This window comes from Lactuca virosa, chromosome 6 (assembly GCF_052849685.1).
Source record: "Lactuca virosa cultivar CGN04683 chromosome 6, Lactuca_virosa_CGN04683_v6, whole genome shotgun sequence".
Taxonomy (NCBI): domain Eukaryota; kingdom Viridiplantae; phylum Streptophyta; class Magnoliopsida; order Asterales; family Asteraceae; genus Lactuca; species Lactuca virosa.
In genome coordinates, this window is record NC_136431.1 from 203,863,268 (window position 1) to 203,883,431 (window position 20,164).

The following is a 20,164-nucleotide window of genomic DNA, read 5'->3' on the forward strand; positions in this document are numbered from 1 at the left end:
CGCAAGCAAAATAGGCTATGTCTCACCAAAAAAACTAGAACATACAGTTAGACGATACCATCTCGTTTGCTAGATAACTGACTAAAGAGATATCAATGTAACTAAAGTCGCCACTGAAAATAATACTACACGACCACCGGCAAAGCCTCATTCCTTTTATGTTTATTTACAGCTCGTTTCTTGCTAACTTTTTCTATAACATATGCAATGCGGGCAGATAAAGACCGCCGCCTACTAAAACAAAAGGGAGTGGATGATGAAGACTAAAAAAACGTCGGTTGTTACTTGTTAGAGAAAAACAAAACAATAAAAAGTATATTATTTTAGTACCAAATATCAAATATGTATCTTTTAATATGATGTTTTCTATTACAACGTTGAAATGAAAATTGAAAAAGGCTGTGAGGAAGTCGCCACACGTGGAATTTGGTTAGACCCACGTTGCATTGGCCCGATGCCGAAATCGTTGACTCAATCAATCTTACCAGTCAATGGTCAACATTATATCATTTGGTCGGTTTCATATTTACAAAAACATATAAAACATAATCTTTGATCCTTTTATATATTAATATATTAATTTATCATATACTCTAAACTTATCAAACATTTATATACACCTAATCTAATAATAACGGCTACAATTAACAAAAAAAAATGTTCGTTCGATCTAATAACCTGATTTTAATCGTTCAGTTTTACATTGTTAGAATATTAGTTTCAAAAATCACATATATACATCCAAGGCCACATTTAATTTAAATTAGTCAATAATCATAATTTATTGTTATCAACTACGAAAACGAGTTGCGAACAGTTTGAAAATTGTAATATTATACGTATAAATGTTACATGTGTGTCATATTTATATAAAGTAAAAGTGACAAAAACCCTCTTAAAATTCCTAAATTAACCCCGAAAAAGAAAAACAATTACAATGCATTGATGAAGACCTTTCCCCAATTCGCCCTTCTTCATTGCTTTAATTAAGATTTTGGATTAGACCCGGGAGTCTCTGCATAATGTCCTCAAAAGATGGACGAAGCTCCGGATTGCTGTGTATTTTAATGTCACAAATAAGGAAAACAAAAACTAAATTGTTTATGTATCACAACATTGTATTTTCATTTCTTTTTATTACAGTATTGTACTTTTAATCTTTTTCATATTAAAACACACAGTACTTTGAAAAATTTACCCCATTATAATAGCAGTGAAAATTGTTTTGTATTTGAATGACATTGCTATAAACAGCTAGATTTTTCAGAAATATAATACTATTGTTTAAGAGAAACGAAAGTAGGAAGCTATAAAAAGTAAGTTGCTATTTGTTGCAAATATAGAATGATTACCTTTGCCAACAATCTTGGATGATAGAGGAGAGAGATGGGTCTAGATTCTCTGGTAAGTCCAACCGCCTGTCCATGAACCCCACAACTCCAACAACCTTCACACGTTAAAAGAAAAATATTAATTTATGAATATAACAAATTTACACTAGTGTAAAAGTTAATTTTTTGTAACAAGAAAGTTATAGCATTGTACTTTTCATTCTTTTTCTTATTAGGATATAATTTGAAAATTTGCTTTTTGGATTGTTTCCTTAGGCTAGGACAAACATGTGGGGACCACAGACAGTAAAGAGTGGAAAGATTGAGAGATACCTGTAGGGGATTCATATTGCTCCAAGGGATGCATTGTGTGACTAATTCCCAGAGTATGATTCCAAAACTAAACACATCGGATCTATTGATCAACACAAAAATAACATTTTGTTACCATTTTTTATACAACAAAAGTCAAGTTTTTATATAAAATAAAAAAGTGGACATTTGGAGCTCACTTTTCGTTTGAAGGTTCGTTACGAAGAACTTCGGGTGCCATCCATTGAGGCTGCAGAATATATATGACATGAAAAAGTTCATATAACAATAAATAAATAGAATCTTTAATTAAATATTATCAAGAAGAATAGTAGATAGACAAGATTTTTACTGTGCCTCTCCCTGATCTAGCAGTTAAAAAGGTTGCATGTTTTAACTTTGACAAGCCAAAATCTCCAACCTGTTGACAAGCTAAAAGTAGTTTGTGTCATGATTAGGGAATAATGACAATATGGCATGACATGACAAAACATCTTGTACTGTGTTTGACAAGACACCTGTACTGCATCCCACACGCATTGGAGTAGGACCGAGATTGATGTCAATAGGGACAAAAAATTGGAAACTTTTGTTTTTGTCCCACCCAAAAAGGTGGGACATGAACTTTCTCAATATCACAAGTGTGTGGAAAAGACATAAACGCCCTCCTCATCCTGATCATCAAAAATAGACCTAGAAAGTTTGTCCGGTGAAAGAAGGGCATTCAGGGAAACACTACCTTCACAGACCAGTTCTTGTCAACCAGAAGATTTGAAGACTTGAGGTCTCTGTGTACAATTGGAGGATTTCTGTGGTGCAAATAGTTCATACCTCTTGCCTACAATAAAAAAACAAAAAATAATAATAATAAGTCTTTTTTTTTTTTTTAACTTTTAAGGTGGGTGGTAAAAAAGTTGATAATTGATATTTGAGAAAAAAAAATAAAAAAATAAAAAAATAAAAAAAAACTTACAACATCAGCAGCCATCCTTAAACGTCGTCTAATATCTAAAGAGTTACCACTATTGTGTAGAACGTTAAAAAGGCTTCCCCTAATCAGAATATATATAAAAATAAACTTGATTAGGACCCCTTGAGCTAATTTTTATAAAGTAATTATGCATTTATTAGATTCTAGTTTTGTAAAGATCTTTAATTATAAATTTATAATTACCTGGGTAGTAACTCTGTGACCATGGCAAGTTTATCTTGTGAACATACAGATCCCATAAAAAGTAACACATTTGGATGACGGAGTCTCTTCATTATATCAATCTGAAGTTAAAAACACAATTCATTAAAGTTCATATCCATGTGATACATTTTATGGTTTGATTGAAAAAAATAATAATAATAAAGTAGAAGTGGTTATACCTCTTTATTGTAGTCCTGCAAAGCCTTCTCACTATATTGATTACCAAAATATACTTTAACAGCAACATCCTGATTCAAGGAGTAACAAAAAGATTAAAAATTTAGTAAAAGAATATATTTTTTCAATATATGGAAAGTTGTAGTTTTGAAGGATTTACTGATCCATTCCAAATTCCACGGTATACCCTTGCGAATGATCCTGAAAAGGTAAGAAATTTATTAATATTTTAATTTTTCAGAAACATTTATGAATAAAAAAATAAAATAAAAATAAAAATTAATTATCACATCCTTACCATGCCCAATTTCTTCCTTGAAAATAAGATCTTCCCATCTGATTTCACAATCATCTACAAAGTTGAGATCATTTTCAACCTCCGATTCTTTTCTTGTAAATTGGAAAGCTGAAATATTCAACCGATGAACTGGTTTTGCCTCCTCAAAACCCCCATTTTGCTCATAAGAAAATCCATCTTCTTCATATTCTGCAACAAAAGATGTGTTGCAGGGAGCTGCAGTTGTTGATCTTTGTTGAAAACTTGACATGTTCACTGCATTATGGCTTTCTGAGCCATCACTTGAACCTTCGTGTTGTATGTTTGAAGTTCTTTGAATGTTCAACTTTGAAAACATTTTTGCTGCCTACATGTCCCACAATTTTGTCCCCAAAAACAGTTCTTATTTACATGAATTATGAAATCTTTGAAGTTGGTTTATCAATTAGTGCATAAAAGGAGTACATACATAGTTATTTGGTTCAGAAAATTCATCCTCTCCAATTTCAGCACCAGTGGTTTTCTTAAAGAGGCTAAAACCAAAACCACGCTTCGTGGGCTGCAATAAAAAATTGATTTTTTAAGAACAGAAAACAATGTCTCAAGAGTTATAAATCTGTCAGAAAACTCATTTTTAGAAGCTTTTCTGGTAACTTACAGGTGCTTTTGGAGGCTTCTCTAAATCTGCAATGTTCCCATCCATGTCCACAGATGTATCTCGTGTATGACGATTTTGCCCTCCACCTTTTCGCAAGATATCTTTCGAGGTCTAATTCGGTTCAAGAAACAAGAACATAACTTAGTTTAAAAACTGAAAACAGAGAAAGATTTGTGGACTACAAAAGTGTAGAAATATAATATTGAGAAGCACGAACCAGATTGGAGACAAAAGATGATAACTGCTGTGGTGAATGCCATTGAAGTTTCTTAAAGTTTAACCCCTTTGTTGTTCTATTTTGGTCATTTGTAGGATCCTCCTCATATGTTCTTGGGTTTTCTGATTTTATTTTATTGAAAATAGTTGCATCACTAGCAACTGTAACAATACCGACAAGCTCACCATCTTCATATAATGGGCTCTTGTTTACTAAAGCCATAAATGTCACACCCGATCTCTTCCTGAAAGGAAATTGACCTGCCCAACTTTGACCAGACCTCACCCTTTCCAAGATCTTCTCTGAAGATGTTTGAAACTCATCATATATAAGTAAGTCTGTGACTGTTTGCCCAAGCGCCTCATAGTCCTCGTAGCCAAACAGTTTCTCAGCAGAACGATTCCTGGAACATATGGTGAACTTTCATCGAACACTTGGATGGCATTACTCATCAACACAATACATACTTCCTATTAGATAAGATAACAAGCTTTCCAGTTTGCATAAACATATAGAAATATAGAATCCATAATCTCATGATGTTTCCCTTAAATTTAATCACTAGATTATCTATGTTCAAAGATTGGGAAGTGGGAACTACATATATATCGCATTATACTATAAATTAAGGAGTGTTTTTGATGATACAAAGGATTTTGTATCGGATTGGAAATGATCGAGTTGTAAAATTGCGACACTTATTTCAATTACTGTACTATAAATTCAAATTTTGTAACAATTTTTTTAAAAACATGGAATGAACTCAACTAAATTAGCTTAAAATTCGAATTAGCTAACCAGTAAATGATCGTTCGACTGATAGCTTTGCTCACGTAAACCGCGTGACCTAACTGATCCAACGCTCTCTTGTACGAAAAACCCACGGGTAAAGCATCCGGGACATTACTCCAGCCTGAGAATGGCGAAATACCGGATCGTGAAGGAATCACTTCTTTCTGAAGTAGAGTTCCATGATTATAAGATGAAGCATGTCCTTGCTCAAGCATGTGGAATTGCTCTTGGAGGTTGGCGTAACTTGTCTCCAAGCTCCGGCAACGGTCGAGGAGAAGTTGGTAAATCGGTGAATCATCACCGCCGCTGGTAGTATCCGACGGAGCATAGCCGTGACTAATGGTTGACAGAGCCATATGAAATTGCTTCCTGGTGTGGCATCCATTGAGCGGGAGCTTCTATTGCATATATGCTCGAGCCTCAAAGTTGATGCAATAACCGCCATTGGAGCTGAACATAGCAAGTAGCAACAGAAGTAATTTACAGTTAGCACCCTAGTTTTAGTGAAGTTGCATAATTTCCCCTTTACTTTTGATGTAAGGATTTAAATTGAAAATCATCCCTACATTAATTATTCTTCGACTTTCAATTTTGATTTCCTTACTTTAGTTTGGTTTATTTAAAAAGTAACAATATTAGCCAAATTAGTAACGATAACATGGAATTATTATAAAAACGGGTTACCCATTTAGTTATTTTGCCAAATAGTCAAATTAAACCAAATCATATTGGTTCTAGCTGTTAGTAGTTTTGGACAAATTGAGGCTTTTAAATCCTTTTTGCCCATTCTTTTGGGTAGAATGATATATGATAATGTGTATTATGTTTTGATAATGATGCCAACAAGATCAATGGAGATATATACTGATTTTCAATTTCTTGTTTGTTCAAAAGACATGAAATATCCTTATTTTTATCATCAAAATAGCAACAAAAAATGTCTCTAGTCTTATCATGTATAACGACGAATGCAACTATTAGTTTTTTAGTTAGAATTATTATTCTAACTAAAAAAATTAATAGATTCTCACATTATTACAACTAGCCAAATTACTCATGTTTTGTTGGTTTCGACCAACTTGTGCGCACCCCTAGTTTTGGTTCATAGAATAGGATTTTTAAAATCAACTTTAGCCTACAGGCTAGATATGTATACGTAACAACTTTGACAAGTTACGTACCCACACAATAAAATATAACTACTATTTGTACTTATATGAGATATTTTGTAATGTTGCATCACTTATTATTTAAATAAGATTTTGCGGTGGTTTGCATGGTGCACATTAAAAGCTATGATACGATATTGCTATCAACTTTATGAAGGTACATGAATTGTCATTTATATGGGGTGTATGTTGCAATCACTTGTAGATTTAAAAGTGACATATGCGTAATTTTAAATGTATTATGTCATATTTTGACTAAATTTATAATTGTTTTTGTTTCAACAAGACATATATGGTCATTTGAAATGATTAGATCCAATTTTTTTAACTAGCTTACTAGTTAGATAATATTCTTTCTCACAATTTAAACAATTTCATGGTACGATGTATCATATTTTACATCAACAATTCCACCATTTTAGATATCATTTTCGAGATCATTCAGTAACTTTGTTGCAAGTCCACCATACTATATGGGGTTGAAATGTACATGATGAAATTCCATGGTGCCAAAATGTGTAATTGGCAAGTGGGATACTTTAGTCTTTAGCACAGAAATTATTGGGTAAAACGTGGGGCTCACGTGAGACATTGAAGTTGCCGAAGACTAAAACTAATAAAGGGATGACACGTCTACTAAACTTGCTATTTTTGACAAGTTACATCGAGTCTTTGCAGCCCAACTCGTGGACTGATAGGGCAAGTGCATGCCGTTTACAAACTACTTTTGTTCTTGTTTACATTCGAGCGGTAATAAAGTGACCACGTTTCATATTTTTCGAAATAATAAACTATTTGGAGGGTGTTTGTAGTTTTCTCGAAATGAATGGATCAAAAGGTTTGGTCGTTTGGGTAACAGTTTCGAATCAAGTCATATTGATTTTAGAATGTGTCGAAACAAACAAAGTCGGGTTCTGTCAAATCCATAAAGGCTTTTTTTGTTCGACTTGAGTTTAAACATTACCGTTTGAGCTACTATCAATTTTAAAGTAGGGCCATTTATCATTAAAATAAGATGATTAGTTTACTAATTAGATAGTCAACCTTAATCTATTCAAATATCAGCATTGTTCAAAGTAGATAGCCTTTTTAGATTTGTAATATTATACTATTGTAGCAAATTAAATGTAATTAATGAATTTGAAAATTGTGAAACTCTGGTATTATGGAGTATGGACCACAACATTAGGTACGAAGTGAGCATTGTCGTTCAAACAATCTAACTATGGCCCAAACATAACTGTGACATTGCAAAATAATAGACAACTTTGTCAATTTGATACATATAACACTCATCAACAAACAAAATTGTTAGAGCCGTCCTAGGACTTGTATCCTAAGAGCAACATCTGAAGATGAAGTTAGTAACGACATGGTTGTTAGGATCCCAATATTGATCTTAAGAACTTACGTTTTTAAGATCCTATAAGACAAAAACGATTTCAATCTCACTAAGATCTATTTGAAACAATATCTATAGTGAAATCTTAAGATCTCGGCTAGGATCTTAAGATCTTAACATGATCTGGTCTCACATCTCTAGTTTTATTATATTGTTGAGCCTTAGAATTCGTTTATTCAATTTGAAACCGAGCATCGCAAGTTTCAAGAAGTCTCATAGAGTTTTATCGATTCATTTCAAATTAGGCAGGTCACACTCATGATATTCTCTTTGTGATTTTAATCCTTAAGTTGTACATGATCGTAATGATCTTGTTTTTTTTTTTTTTTTGTAATTTCTTCCTAATTTTTACGATTCGCGACAACAAAAATTATGGTTCATGTTTGAAAAATTAAAGTTAACTCCATATCGACATCTTAATCAACATCATGCTATAATGTATATTGCACACCCAATACTTTACACGCAAATTTTAATATGAATTCATTTTGGTAGGATCTTATGATCCTGATCCGATCTCACGATCACAGTCTTGCAAAACATAAAATGATCTTAAGTAAGATCTCAATCTTGACAACCTTGAGTAACGATACGAAATTGGATCGATTCCTCTGAGCGGAAGGAAACTGGTGTGTGTGGAAAAAAGAATTATAGCATGTAGGTTGTACCTTGAACTTCTATATGCTTTATCATGTTTTATACTTGATGATGAGTGGATATAGTTTCATATAGTCATATGAAATAGCCCGTAGTCGAGGAACCTTTGAGCGTTCTACTACTTGTGGTGACTAAGATTGCATGATCTGTATTTTCACTTGATATGTCTTATTCTTCGTACCAAAGGCACCAAGGAATAGAAACTATGACCTGAAGGATGAAACATCTGTAACGCCCAGGTTTTCATACCATATACACCTCAAAATTTTCATTTTTTATTTAAAATTTTACAAATAATCTTGGTGTACACTGGCATTCTGGAATACAAGAAGTTATCACAAGGATCGTACTGACCTCAAGTACAGGATCAAGTCGAGAGTCACGATAAACTACCTGCAAAATAGATCCTCACAAAAACGTAAGTCTCGCGGCTTAGTGAATAACAGGTACAATAACATAATCATATAGATCATATAAATCACATAATTCATATATGTACAAAGCAACTCACTATTTCAGATATATAACAATTAATTTATATAAATTAGTAGTATTCTCATAACCAACTTCTCAGTAATGATCTATCACTCAATCATAATTTATCTCTCAATCGATAGTCTAATTCTCATCATTGATCTATCTCTTAATCATCTATCTTATCAAGAATATATCTCATGAATGATCTGTAACATTCCAAAAATACGGTCCGAAAATTTCATATTTAAATCATTAGTGAAAGTCATCATAATCAACCATTTCATATATAAACAAGACTGTTATATCAAATCAGAGTATAATCTCCAGAACATATTTTTTTATCAGAGTAAAACATCCCAGGCTAAACAACAATGATGTGTGACATGCAATCACCCTGAGCTCCTTCCTCTGCTATCGGAAGTACCTGAAACCAAAACTGACAACCGTAAGCACGGAGCTTAGTGAGTTCCCCAACCTACCACATACCACATACATAACCACATATCGGGCCCCCCTCCCGCTGCATCGGGACTTGCCCGACATCGGACTAGCTCCGGCATCGGGACCCGCCCGGCATCAGGCCCCGCCTGGCATTGAGCCCCGCTCGGTATACAGATCTGTCTTTCTTAGGCCCCGCCTGTCTCCGGGCCCCGCCCGCTAAACATATACAATACATAATCATAACACATAATATGTAAGCTAAACCTACTCTACTGTAGTCCGGTACTAAGGCCTCGCCTATCTTGGGCCCCGCCCCTGTCCTGTTACTAGTGAGTCATGGAACCCCGTCCATGCTCCTGCTGATAGTGAGATACGGGCCCCCACCCACACTCACCTCTCTCCTACCTCGGGCCTCACCCCTGCTCTGCTACTAATGAGATACGGAACCCCATCCATACTCTGCTAATGATGAGATACGGGACCTCGCCCACACTCACCTCCCTCCCAGGCTCATACAAGTATCACAAAGACAACAAGTATAAACTAACATACAAACATTCCTCGGGCTCCCACCCGGCATCGGACCTTGGTCCGGAATAACATACTAGCATACAGTGCCTAAGGCTAACCCCGGGTCTTCCTATTCATAAACTATATGGGTCGGCATTGTGGCCGTAGACCCATTCACACAGTAAGGAGACCCACCTCGCACTGCTGAAGACTGGCTGAAACCTCTGGCTGCTATCCGACAATTCCCCGAACCGCTGCTCCCCTAGCTTCCCGAACTACTAATACCAACATAACACTTAGTCCCAAAAATGCCCTCCAGAAGTCAAACTAAGTCAACTATGGACAAAGTCAAAATCAACAGTCCATGGTCAAAGTCAACACTTCCAGGTTGACCGGACTCGCCGAGTTAGTCAACCAACTCGTCGAGTTCCTATTCTTTCATCTGTTCCCAAACCCGACTCTACTCGTCGAGTCTAGCAAGAACTCGACGAGTTCCCCTTCAACATAACATCGGGACTATCTTCATCTGGCTCGTCGAGTTCATCCTTGAACTCGTCGAGTCCATCTTCATCATATGAGTGTGACTAGTCTGTGACTCGCCGAGTTGTATGAGAAACTCGTCGAGTCCATCTTCATAGGTTGGTAGATTGCCTTGGACTCGTCGAGTTCCTCTTTGAACTCGTCGAGTACGATGATCTCCAGGCCCCCAAAGAACCCAGACTGGTCGAGCCCCTTTCTAACTCAACTCATACCCTTCAATAGAAGGGTTTTGGGGCAAGAATATGGTCTGACTCGCCGAGTCCCATAAGTGACTCGCCGATTCGCTCTATGTCAACTTCTATTCAAACGATCTCAGTCGAGCGCAAGGCATCCATGACCTAGATCTAACCTTCAAGGTTCGAAATAACACGCAAAGCCTCTGCCTTTTCATCCATTCATGGCCCTTTTTGCTCAGAAGGCCATAACAACCTCTCAAACCTTGCATGGGGAGTTCTAATGGCATAGAGCTTGCACCTTTATTCCATAACATCCCTTAATGGTGCTAGATCTGAAAACACCAGCCCTTGGGACGTCCATTCCTCTCATGCTAGGGTTCTTGGACCAAAAATCCCCCAAAAGTGACAAAGAAGAGATCTATGAAACCACAAGGCAAGGTAGAAACTTGATTACCAGAAAATGATGAAGATGAAACAAACTTCTTGGATCTACCACCTTCTCCTTGAACCTCTAACCTCCTTTTCCTTCCTCTAGACTCCAAGAACACTCTAAATCCTTCAATAATGACTTACACACTCAAAGAGAACACTAGGGTTTCGTGGGTTAGGCTCTGGACAATGGAGGCTACAAATGAGGCTGATAGAATGAGAATGAGGTGCTTAAATAGGGTACCAAGTCCCGAGATTAGGGTTTCCTAACCCAAACCAGACTCGCCGAGTCAATCCCCCGACTCGTCGAGTCGGCCACTTAATCCGCGACACGGAACTCGCTCCTACTCGTCGAGTTCCTCCCTGGACTCGACGAGTTGACTTCTTGACTGAGGGTTTTCCTTTCCTTTCTTGGTCTGTTGGATTATGGGTGTTACAACTCTCCCCCACTTAAACTAGACTTCGTCCTCGAAGTCCGCCACGACCCACTACTCCGCAACCTCTCATCCTAATCGCCGCATACCTTGTCGGCTCGGTCCAATCCTCGAAGGACAGCTTTTGTTGGCCTTCCGACCAGTCTTCCTGAGCGAAATGCTATACCTCGAAGGTATCTATATGAGAACCACCGAATCACTACAAACCTTGAGTACATTGCCCTTACCCAATCGACAATCCTGTCGGTACGCTCCGAGTACTTACGCTGGACATCCAAGGGGGTTCACTCCTTTTTCCAGCGCGGTCACAGGCCTTCCCAAGGCAACTTCCATAAGCAATAACTTTCTCTATCTCTGAGTAGAACCAACCATGTGTTATGCTAAATTTCTAGTCACTCCCAGTGCTGGTTCCTCCACTGTCAACTACTGAATGCTTCCTCTTCTCACGCCTCAATGCTGAACGCCCAACTCAACGGATGGATCAGATAATCCTTCGAGTAAAATATTTATTCCTGCAACGGTTAGACTCAGACAAGAGCTGCGCAACAGAATCAAATCCTTCCCTCTGAGATTATTTAATCCTGTTGTTAGTGGCTTAGCACCTCTCAGTCAACTAACTAATCCCCGCACGAATCCTCTTGTCGCTACCCCTGTCCGAGGATTCTGCTGTCTCTTATCCGTTGAACCGAGACCACCCTGGTCCCAACTGATATGCTATTAACTAGGTTACCAGACTCCCACCGATTACTACACCCAAACTCAGACTCTCAGTCGCTCTCAGCGACTTTCAAAGGATCTTCAGCTACCTAAAGTTTCCCTATCTGTCTTCCATAGGTAACGGGGCCTTCCAGGTCCTAACTTATCTATCCTCTATCTGGAATACCGGATTACACCCGGTTACAAAACCACTGACCCCTCTCTCAGTCGCTCCCAGCGACCTCCGTATAAAAATTCAGCTACCGAAACTACTTTATCCACTCTGCCACTCATGGCCCTATAGATCCTAAAATCCCTGGTCATGTATCTTGACTCTAAGGTCCCTACCAGGTCCCACCTGCGCTGCTATAATCATACGAGCCTCGCCCACGGGTCTCACCCCAAACTATATCTCGGAGTGGCCTCTCCCACAGGTCTCACCTTTCTAGGGCTATGCTGGACCAACTCCTTCCTGAAACTCAACGAACTATTCTTTCTTGACCTCTATCCGGCTAACTAGGAGATACGGGCATCGCCCACACTCCGCTAACTAGGAGATACGGGCCCCCGCCCACACTCCTCTAACTATACAGCTAATGAATGCTACGGTTATCCCGCAGTCTTACAATACTTCCCCATACTGTCTAATTGTTGACTACCAGTCTGGATACATCCCACAACCACGCTCCACAGTCTATAAAATTTTATCTGGTTTTTGGGTTGCTACATCTGAAAAGTGATTTCTTATAAAGTACTTTTGAATATTTAGAAAAAGGATAATGAATTTTTGACTTAAAGATAGTTAATGTTTTGGTTGAATTAAAAATGAAATTTTTACCTCATAACTTTTGGGTCGTTATAAAATCATCTGGAAATACATCTGGAAACTCTATGACCTCTAGCACATCTGAAATCGAAACTTTCCCCTCCACCCGAGTGTTAACCATATAAGCGAGATAACCCACGCATCAATGCTGAAGATACTGCCGAGCCCTAGCAACTGAACAAAAGGCCGAAACAACCCTGGTACCCTCACCATAAATAATAAGTTCTCCCCCACTTAGGGTTCGAGCTACCACTCGCTGCCTCTCACAGTTGATCATGGCTCAAAATCTGATCAACCAGACCATCCCTACAATCACGCACACATCCGTTATCGGGATGGGAATCAAATCTGTAACACCCGGTTTCGAATCGCTTCATTATTCAGGGTTGTGGCCCGATCATCAGTTATCATAAGGCTTAGGGTCTTGGGGAAGAAAGGATTTGGCCCTTTTTGGATGAGGGTGTTAAAGTCTAAGTGATCCGAGTGTTCGATGGTGTTTCGGAGCCCAAGGGCATAACTTTAATTTGTTAACTCAGTCCTTTATGAATTTTGGATTTGGTTCGGGGAGTTTTAAGGCTAAGGTGAGTTGTTAGAAGTGTAAGGCTTCTCGTCACCTTTCCGTGGATATAAAGTTCATCGGAAACAGACTTAGATTGAGGAAGTTATGGTCTTCGGAGTGTTTTAGGGTTTAATAGATGACCCTGGTACGCGAGGCATACAACAAGTTACGCTTGGCGTACTAGCTATAGTATGGGGGCGTACATCTGGTGTACGCTTAGCGTACTAGTGGATAAGATTCGCGGGTCTGTAGCCTCGTACGCTAGGCGTACGAGGGGGAAATGGAAAACCCTAATTTTCGTGTTGTACCCTATATAAGCTTCATGTTAGCCTCATTTGATCATTTCTTAGTCAGCCTCCATACCCTTAAAACCCTAATTTGTTCCATAGTATTTTCTTGGTGATCTTGAGCTCTTGTGAGGTTTTTGTGGAAAGTTTTGTGGATCTAGAAGAAGAAGAAGGAGCTTGAAGACTTGTTCTTTGAAGGAAAGCTTTGAGATCCAGCATTAACATCTCCTTTTTGGTGGCTTGGGAGGTATAAAGTTCAAACCTTGCCTTTTCATTTCATGGATATTCTTCTTAGTTCATTTTTGGTCATTTTGACCCTTTTTGGTTGATGATTGGGAGTTAAAGTCATTTTGAAGCTTATAATTGTAGATCTGGATATATTATGGGTTCTTTAGGCATAATGGTGCAAAATTTATGGTGGTTTGTGTTCCATGCATGTATTAAGTCAAGTATTAAGCTCCTTTGAGCTCTAGAGTCCCATTTAGACATGCATACACATAAAGTTGGCAACTTTATGTGATTAACCACCTTAGGGAAGTCAGATATGAGTTTGGATCCAAGTCTTAATGGATTAAGTGCTAGTTTGGAAAGATGGCCATGGCTGGTGAGTACATTGGGCGTACAAGTATGCACGCTGCGCGTACAAGCCTCTCATGCAGTACGCTGAGCATACAGGCTACCGCGTACTCATCAGACTTGGGCTTCCTCGTTCTGGGCTTCGCTTTTGGGGCTTGGTTGTTTTGGGCCATGGTGGGCAATTTGGATTTTATGGATGGGTTGTTGTGGCATGTTGGACTTTCTTAGCTGAAGGCCCACGAAAGGAATGGGGCCCGATTTGGAAAATTGGGCCATATTTGGACCTTAGATGCTTATTTTGGATTTTGGGCCTTTGGTCATCTAGTTTGGGCCTTGGCCTTGGGCCAAGCTTGAGGAAGGGTAAAAAGGTCTTTTGCCCTAATTTGGACTCATAGTGTGAGTCAGGGGCTAGATGTTAATGCGTTGTCATTTGTGGTATTTGATAGCGCACAGATTTTAGCGGATCTGCAGTCAGAGATTATTCATGGGATTAACTGTTGATGGGGTGTTGTCTTGATATTGACAATTCGGGGATCTGTCATCCAACAGCCAGGGATCATCTGTGTGATTCGACAATGCGAGGTGAGTTTTCCTCATTGTACTTACGGGTCGAAGGCACCAAGGCCGACCCTTTGGATTTGATATCCTGTTATACATGCTATTGTATTGTAGTGATATGTTAGATCGGTATCCTGGTATATATGATGATGCTATGCTTAGTAATCTGTAGATCCGCATGTCTGCCTATAGACTGTCTATATGTTTATCTGTTATATGTCGACATATGGTGTTGGGTTGAGGTTGTACTGCTTCGTGTTGTAGCCAACAAACCCAGGTGCATTCTAGATACGAGCTGAGGACCGGGTGGTATGCCAGACTCGTACTGAGGGCTTGAGGGTATTCCATCCCGAGGATGATTGGACCCGTTGTGTATTGGCATTCCAACCCGATGGTTGATTGGGCCTGGGGTATTCCAACCTGATGGTTGATTGGACCCGATATGATAGTATAGTATGTGGTGAGACTGGACTGCTTTGTGCGTTAGTCAACAAGCCTGGGATATTCCAACCCGATGGTTGATTGGACCTGACATGTTTGGTATTCCACCCTGATGGTTGATTGGACCAACCGCTTATGATACGAGGGTATTCCATCCCGGGGATGACTGGGCCCATCGTAGACATGCTTGGTATTTCAGCTAGAGACTGATTGGGCCAGACATGAGTATTTGAGCATGTGTTGTTTGTGATGTATGTTATCTGTTTGTGTGTTGGTACATTGGGGGAACTCACTAAGCTTTGTGTTTACAGTTTGTGGTTTTATGGTTTCAAGTACTTCAGAGAATCGTGACAAGGCGAAGGTGTGGCCGTACACATCCTGATTTTCTGTCATTGATCTTGGGAGGCACTGATTTTAAGATAATGTTTTGAGAACACTAATTTTGTAAACATTTTTATTAGTAAAAGGGGTGTTTTGAAAAGTTTAAAATTGTTGAAATTTTTTGGGATGTTTCAAAATCGATCAGATAAGACACCCCGAATATGTAACACCTATAATTTCGACAACAATTAACCCGTTATATTATACGACGACAAATCTTAGATAGGTCGTAAAATAACATCTATTATATTTCAATAATAATTGATTGTGTTTAGTTTACAACATTAGGTAGCTCATGAAACAATATCTATTATATATCGGTAAATATTTCTTATTCCAATACTATATTGAATTGAAATTGTATTGGCATATATTATATAAGTCACGACTTATTCCGAGAGATTTTTAGATATATTTATTGTAATTATGTTTAACCATATATATATATATATATATATATATATATATATATATATATATATATATATAAGTTATGGAATTTTAATTTCTAAAAATAAAAAAGAAAATGAAACGCGTATATGTATATGTACTGTAAACTAGTTTATAACCCGTAAGAACCACGGTTACAAAATTAATTGAACTTTCATAATAAAAACTTAAAATCATTAATCAATTATTTTAAATAAATTATTAATTAATAGATATTTTTTAGTTATATAAAATTATTAGCGTTGATTTAAATAATTACGTGACTTTATAATCTGTATTAATTTTATTTTATTTTTATTCTAATGTTACTTAATTTAATGTAATTAAAGTGAAAATTTTAAAATTTAAAATTTGAAATGGAGAATTGATAAGTTGTCATATGACATGACATTAATTAGAAAACTTATTAGTATGACACATGACAGAAGGAGAATCAACCTATTTTTTTATTAGAATAATGATATACAAGCTAATTGATTATGATTTTTATAAATAATATCCATTCTATATTTAGTAATATTAAGTTTCCAAACATTATATTAATTCATTATTTATTAATGTATTTTATAAGTTATGGATTAAAATATAAACGTATATAGGATGGAAATTTTTAAACATCTATAATTACGTACGTAACATCTATACATGTATATAACATGTATATGCATATATGTGTATTAAGAATAGTTTTAAATTTAGCTGCAATTCATATTTAATGTTAATTTAATGGAGTGATTCACACAAATTTTGATATGTGTCGATCAAACAAATATACTTGGTGGCTAAGTAAATGGAAATGGATATGTTCAAAAAAAAAAACTAACACATTCAATAAAATAATACTAATAATAATACGTGTTAGTTTTTGGGAGAATGACTAAGCATTCATACTTCCAAACAATAATTATAAATAAATGTGTGGTCTTTATTTTCAATTCACATGTCTCAATCTCAATTAAACCCCATAAACTTCATTTTAGGGTTTCAAACCAGCCTCATTCATCCTTAAACTCAGTAAGACCCTAACCCTAGCCTATCTTTGTGTTTCTTGAGCTTTTGGTGGAGTTTTGGAGGTTTGAAGAGGAAGAGATCACCATGGAAGCATAATTTTAGCTTGGAAGTTTCATTTGCAACCTGTAGCTACACTTTTGGACCAATGTGAGTAATCAAGATCCAAGCTTTATGCTTCCTTGTTGTTAGATCTAAGGTTTATACATATTTATCAAAGATCTTTAGAGTTAGAGTGTTGGGACTCCATAAAGTTGGCAACTTTATGGGTCCTTAGGGTCCCTTGGTGCTTGTATGTCATAGATATGAAGTTTTGAGGATGTTTGAGTCCATGCTTGAGAATTTATCTTCTTTTTCTCCATGAATGACCTAGTTTGAGCCCAAGTGTTGTATTGGACATACAATACCTTAAAGCATCAGTTTTTATGATCCTTGGAGTATTAGGAAGCCCCCTGGAAAAGATGGATTAGTGGCTTAATGGATTAAGAAGCTTTTGGATCAAAATGGCTTCCAGACTGATCTAACGACGTGAGGAGATGCATGTCACATCGTGAGGGTTGTGAGAATCGATTATTTTTTCATGTAGTGGCTCACGACGTGAGCCATAGATGGTCACGTCATGAGGACCGGTCTGTTGACTTCCGTTGACCATTGAATTTTTGACCAAGTTTGACTTTGGTTCAAACTTGAGGATTTTGGGCTATTGATTGAGATTCTATCTGGTTCTGGTGTTAGTGGACTCACGGGAGCAAGCAGTGCTGAGAAAAGGATCGTATCGCAGTGTTCAGAGTTCTTCGATTCAGGTGAGTTTCGCCTCATTGTACTGTAAGTCGAAGGCACCAATGTCGACCTACTAGTTTTGGTTATCTGTCAGTAGAGGGATGCCTTAGGGACTGTATATAATCATGTAGGGTAGACTCAAGGCTCTTGATCTAGGCTCTTTTACCTGTTCCTTGTTTGGTTGTGGTTCTAGAGTAAGATCACTTGTTCGGGTGACTATCTCACCTCTGAGTATATACGGTTAGGCATTCCTTGGATTGTTGGTAATTAGTATGTTGCTATGTTGTAGTATGTATCTTGGTATTGAGTATGCTGCCATGCTGTAGTGACCTATTAGATCTGTATCCTGGTATCGAGTATGCTGTTATGCTGTAATGAACTGTTAGATTTGTATCCTGGTATCGCGTATGTTGCGTTGCGGCAGTGATCTATAGATATGTATGTCTATCTGTACTTGCTAGTTATCATCTAGTGGGGTGCCCTAAGGACTGTCTGTGGTCATGTAGGATAGCCTGAGAACTCTTGATATAGGCTTTCTTGCATGTTCCTTGTGTTGGTTGTGGCTTTAGAGTAGGATCATCTGTTCGGGTGGCTATCTCACCTCTGGTCACTTATGGTTACGCATTCTATGGAGGTTACCTGGTAGCAGGAATGTATGTTGTGAGAGGACTAGTAGGCGGTAGTGAGCTGTATGAATGATGTTTGCATGCATTATGTGCCTACCTGATCCTTGATTGTTTATATGTCGACATATGGTAGTAGTGGGTTGAGGCGATCCTGCTTTGTGCTGTAGGCCAAGATACCCGGTACGGGCCGACTGTAAGCCGTAAGCACGGAGGCTTTGGTAGAGCGGTTGGGTTGAGGCGGTAGGCCAACAAACCCTAGGTATTCCAGCCCGTTGGCTGAGTGGACCCGATGCATGTTTATATGTTTATCGTATGGGATGTTTTGGGGAAAACTCACTAAGCTTTGTGCTTACCCAATTGTTTATTGTTTCAGGTATCATTGGTCATCATGGGAAGACGAAGGCGTGACTGTACACATTCATCAGCAACAATGAAGATTCCCGTGCTTTACTATTACTTTGATTTTTAATATATGTATCTGAATTAAACGTTTTTCTTCATAATGAATTTATAATTGGGAAGTTTTACTTTAACAGAAATGAAAATTTTTGGTTGTGAAAATGGGACGTTACATTTTCACAACCAAGTTTGATACTTTGGATTTGGCAAGTTTGAATTATACACTTTGTCCTTTTGAACAACTCTTTAAACATAGTAGGAGTTTTCTTGAAGCTTTGTTTCCATGTTGGAAATAAAAGAAGTGGTTTGGAATTATGGTAGAGACAAGTATTTGGGTCCAGATAGGTACTCATTTGATTTCATTAAAAGGTCTCGAGATATATTGGAATATGATATTGTAGACTTTCCCACAACTTTTATATAGACATGCCTATTCTTGACTGTGTGTAATTAGTTGTTTATAATTATGATTCCTAAAAGTTTTTTATTCTTTATATGTGAAACACTTTTAACCTATCAGCCTAATTGCTTAAGGTACTTGATGAGATCGTTGGTATTAAGCCATAAACCTTCATAAAAAGTCAAACTCCATTGATTGTCATCGGGATAATTGATTGGTATAAAGTGTCTCATAAGAAGTTAATGGTGTTCAAAATTGATGTCGAAAAGGATTATGATTCATTAAGTTGGGATTATTTAGAAGACATGCTTGAAGCCATATGATTATATATATATATATATATATATATATATATATATATATATATATATATATATATATAGGATGGGGGGGGAGGATGAATCAAATATATCTTTCTTATTATGTGGCGTCTGTTCTAATAAACGAGTTTGCCTATAGACGAGTTATATGAGTTATTACTATTTTCTGTTTTATTTATTATGCCAATAGATGGGTTGAATTTTATGATGAAGAAAGCTATTATGCTTGGTTTCTTTAAGCGAACTACAACCATTGACACACGAGGTTAAAGTTCAAACTTCGACACATTCAAAATATTGTTAGTGTTTCATGATTGACCTCCCATATAAACCTTGAGATGAGTTTACGTTGACCATTCAGATGATGCTGTTTACCATTTTTAAGCCAACTATAGTGACAAAATTAGAGGTAGTGATATTGCACTTTTTCTATGTTAATGATGTTATTTTCATGGGAGAATGCTCAAAGGATAATGCGATCATTCGTATTTTGCATATTTTTTAATTTCATCTCGAAATTAAAAATTAATCTTAAAAAAAATGATATTTTTGGTGTTTGGTGTCCCATTTGACAAGGTTGAAAAACCATGATTGATCGGTTCTTCAATAATTTATTTTTTAAAAGGTGAAAATGTTATTTATTGGTGCTCGTCTTTTAACGTT

At 37.1% G+C, this 20,164-nt stretch overlaps 1 protein-coding gene across 2 annotated transcripts; it reads right to left on the minus strand.

The window, feature by feature from the left end:
• Positions 1 to 817: 817 nt before the first annotated feature.
• On the minus strand, positions 818 to 5,398 carry LOC145118667 (PAS domain-containing protein tyrosine kinase family protein). 2 transcript variants are annotated; one of them, XM_079054362.1, is made up of 15 exons: positions 4,966 to 5,397; positions 4,168 to 4,570; positions 3,951 to 4,061; positions 3,762 to 3,851; positions 3,314 to 3,659; positions 3,176 to 3,216; positions 3,018 to 3,086; positions 2,818 to 2,918; positions 2,617 to 2,695; positions 2,383 to 2,481; positions 1,996 to 2,064; positions 1,844 to 1,893; positions 1,665 to 1,746; positions 1,353 to 1,447; positions 818 to 1,055 (listed from the first exon to the last, which is right to left on the minus strand). In XM_079054362.1, exons 1-15 carry the CDS (start codon positions 5,313 to 5,315, stop codon positions 983 to 985), a joined length of 2,058 nt encoding a protein of 685 aa, XP_078910488.1. In that variant the 5' UTR covers positions 5,316 to 5,397; the 3' UTR covers positions 818 to 982. The 2 variants fall into 2 exon arrangements, 1 of the variants encoding a protein (XP_078910488.1); XR_013713399.1 differs by lacking the exons at positions 818 to 1,055; positions 1,353 to 1,447 and having other exon boundaries at positions 1,667 to 1,746; positions 1,996 to 2,075; positions 4,966 to 5,398.
• Positions 5,399 to 20,164: the final 14,766 nt, after the last annotated feature.

Bases quoted from the DNA above. Each gene is read 5' to 3' on its own strand.
- LOC145118667 (XM_079054362.1), bottom strand. From the start codon at position 5,315: ATGGCTCTGTCAACCATTAGTCACGGCTATGCTCCGTCGGATACTACC. The intron at 3,660-3,761 runs GTATGTACTCCT...TGGGACATGTAG, and splicing joins TTTCTGAACCAAATAACTAT to GCAGCAAAAATGTTTTCAAA. The intron at 2,482-2,616 runs GTAAGTTTTTTT...TTTTTATTGTAG, and splicing joins TAAGGATGGCTGCTGATGTT to GCAAGAGGTATGAACTATTT.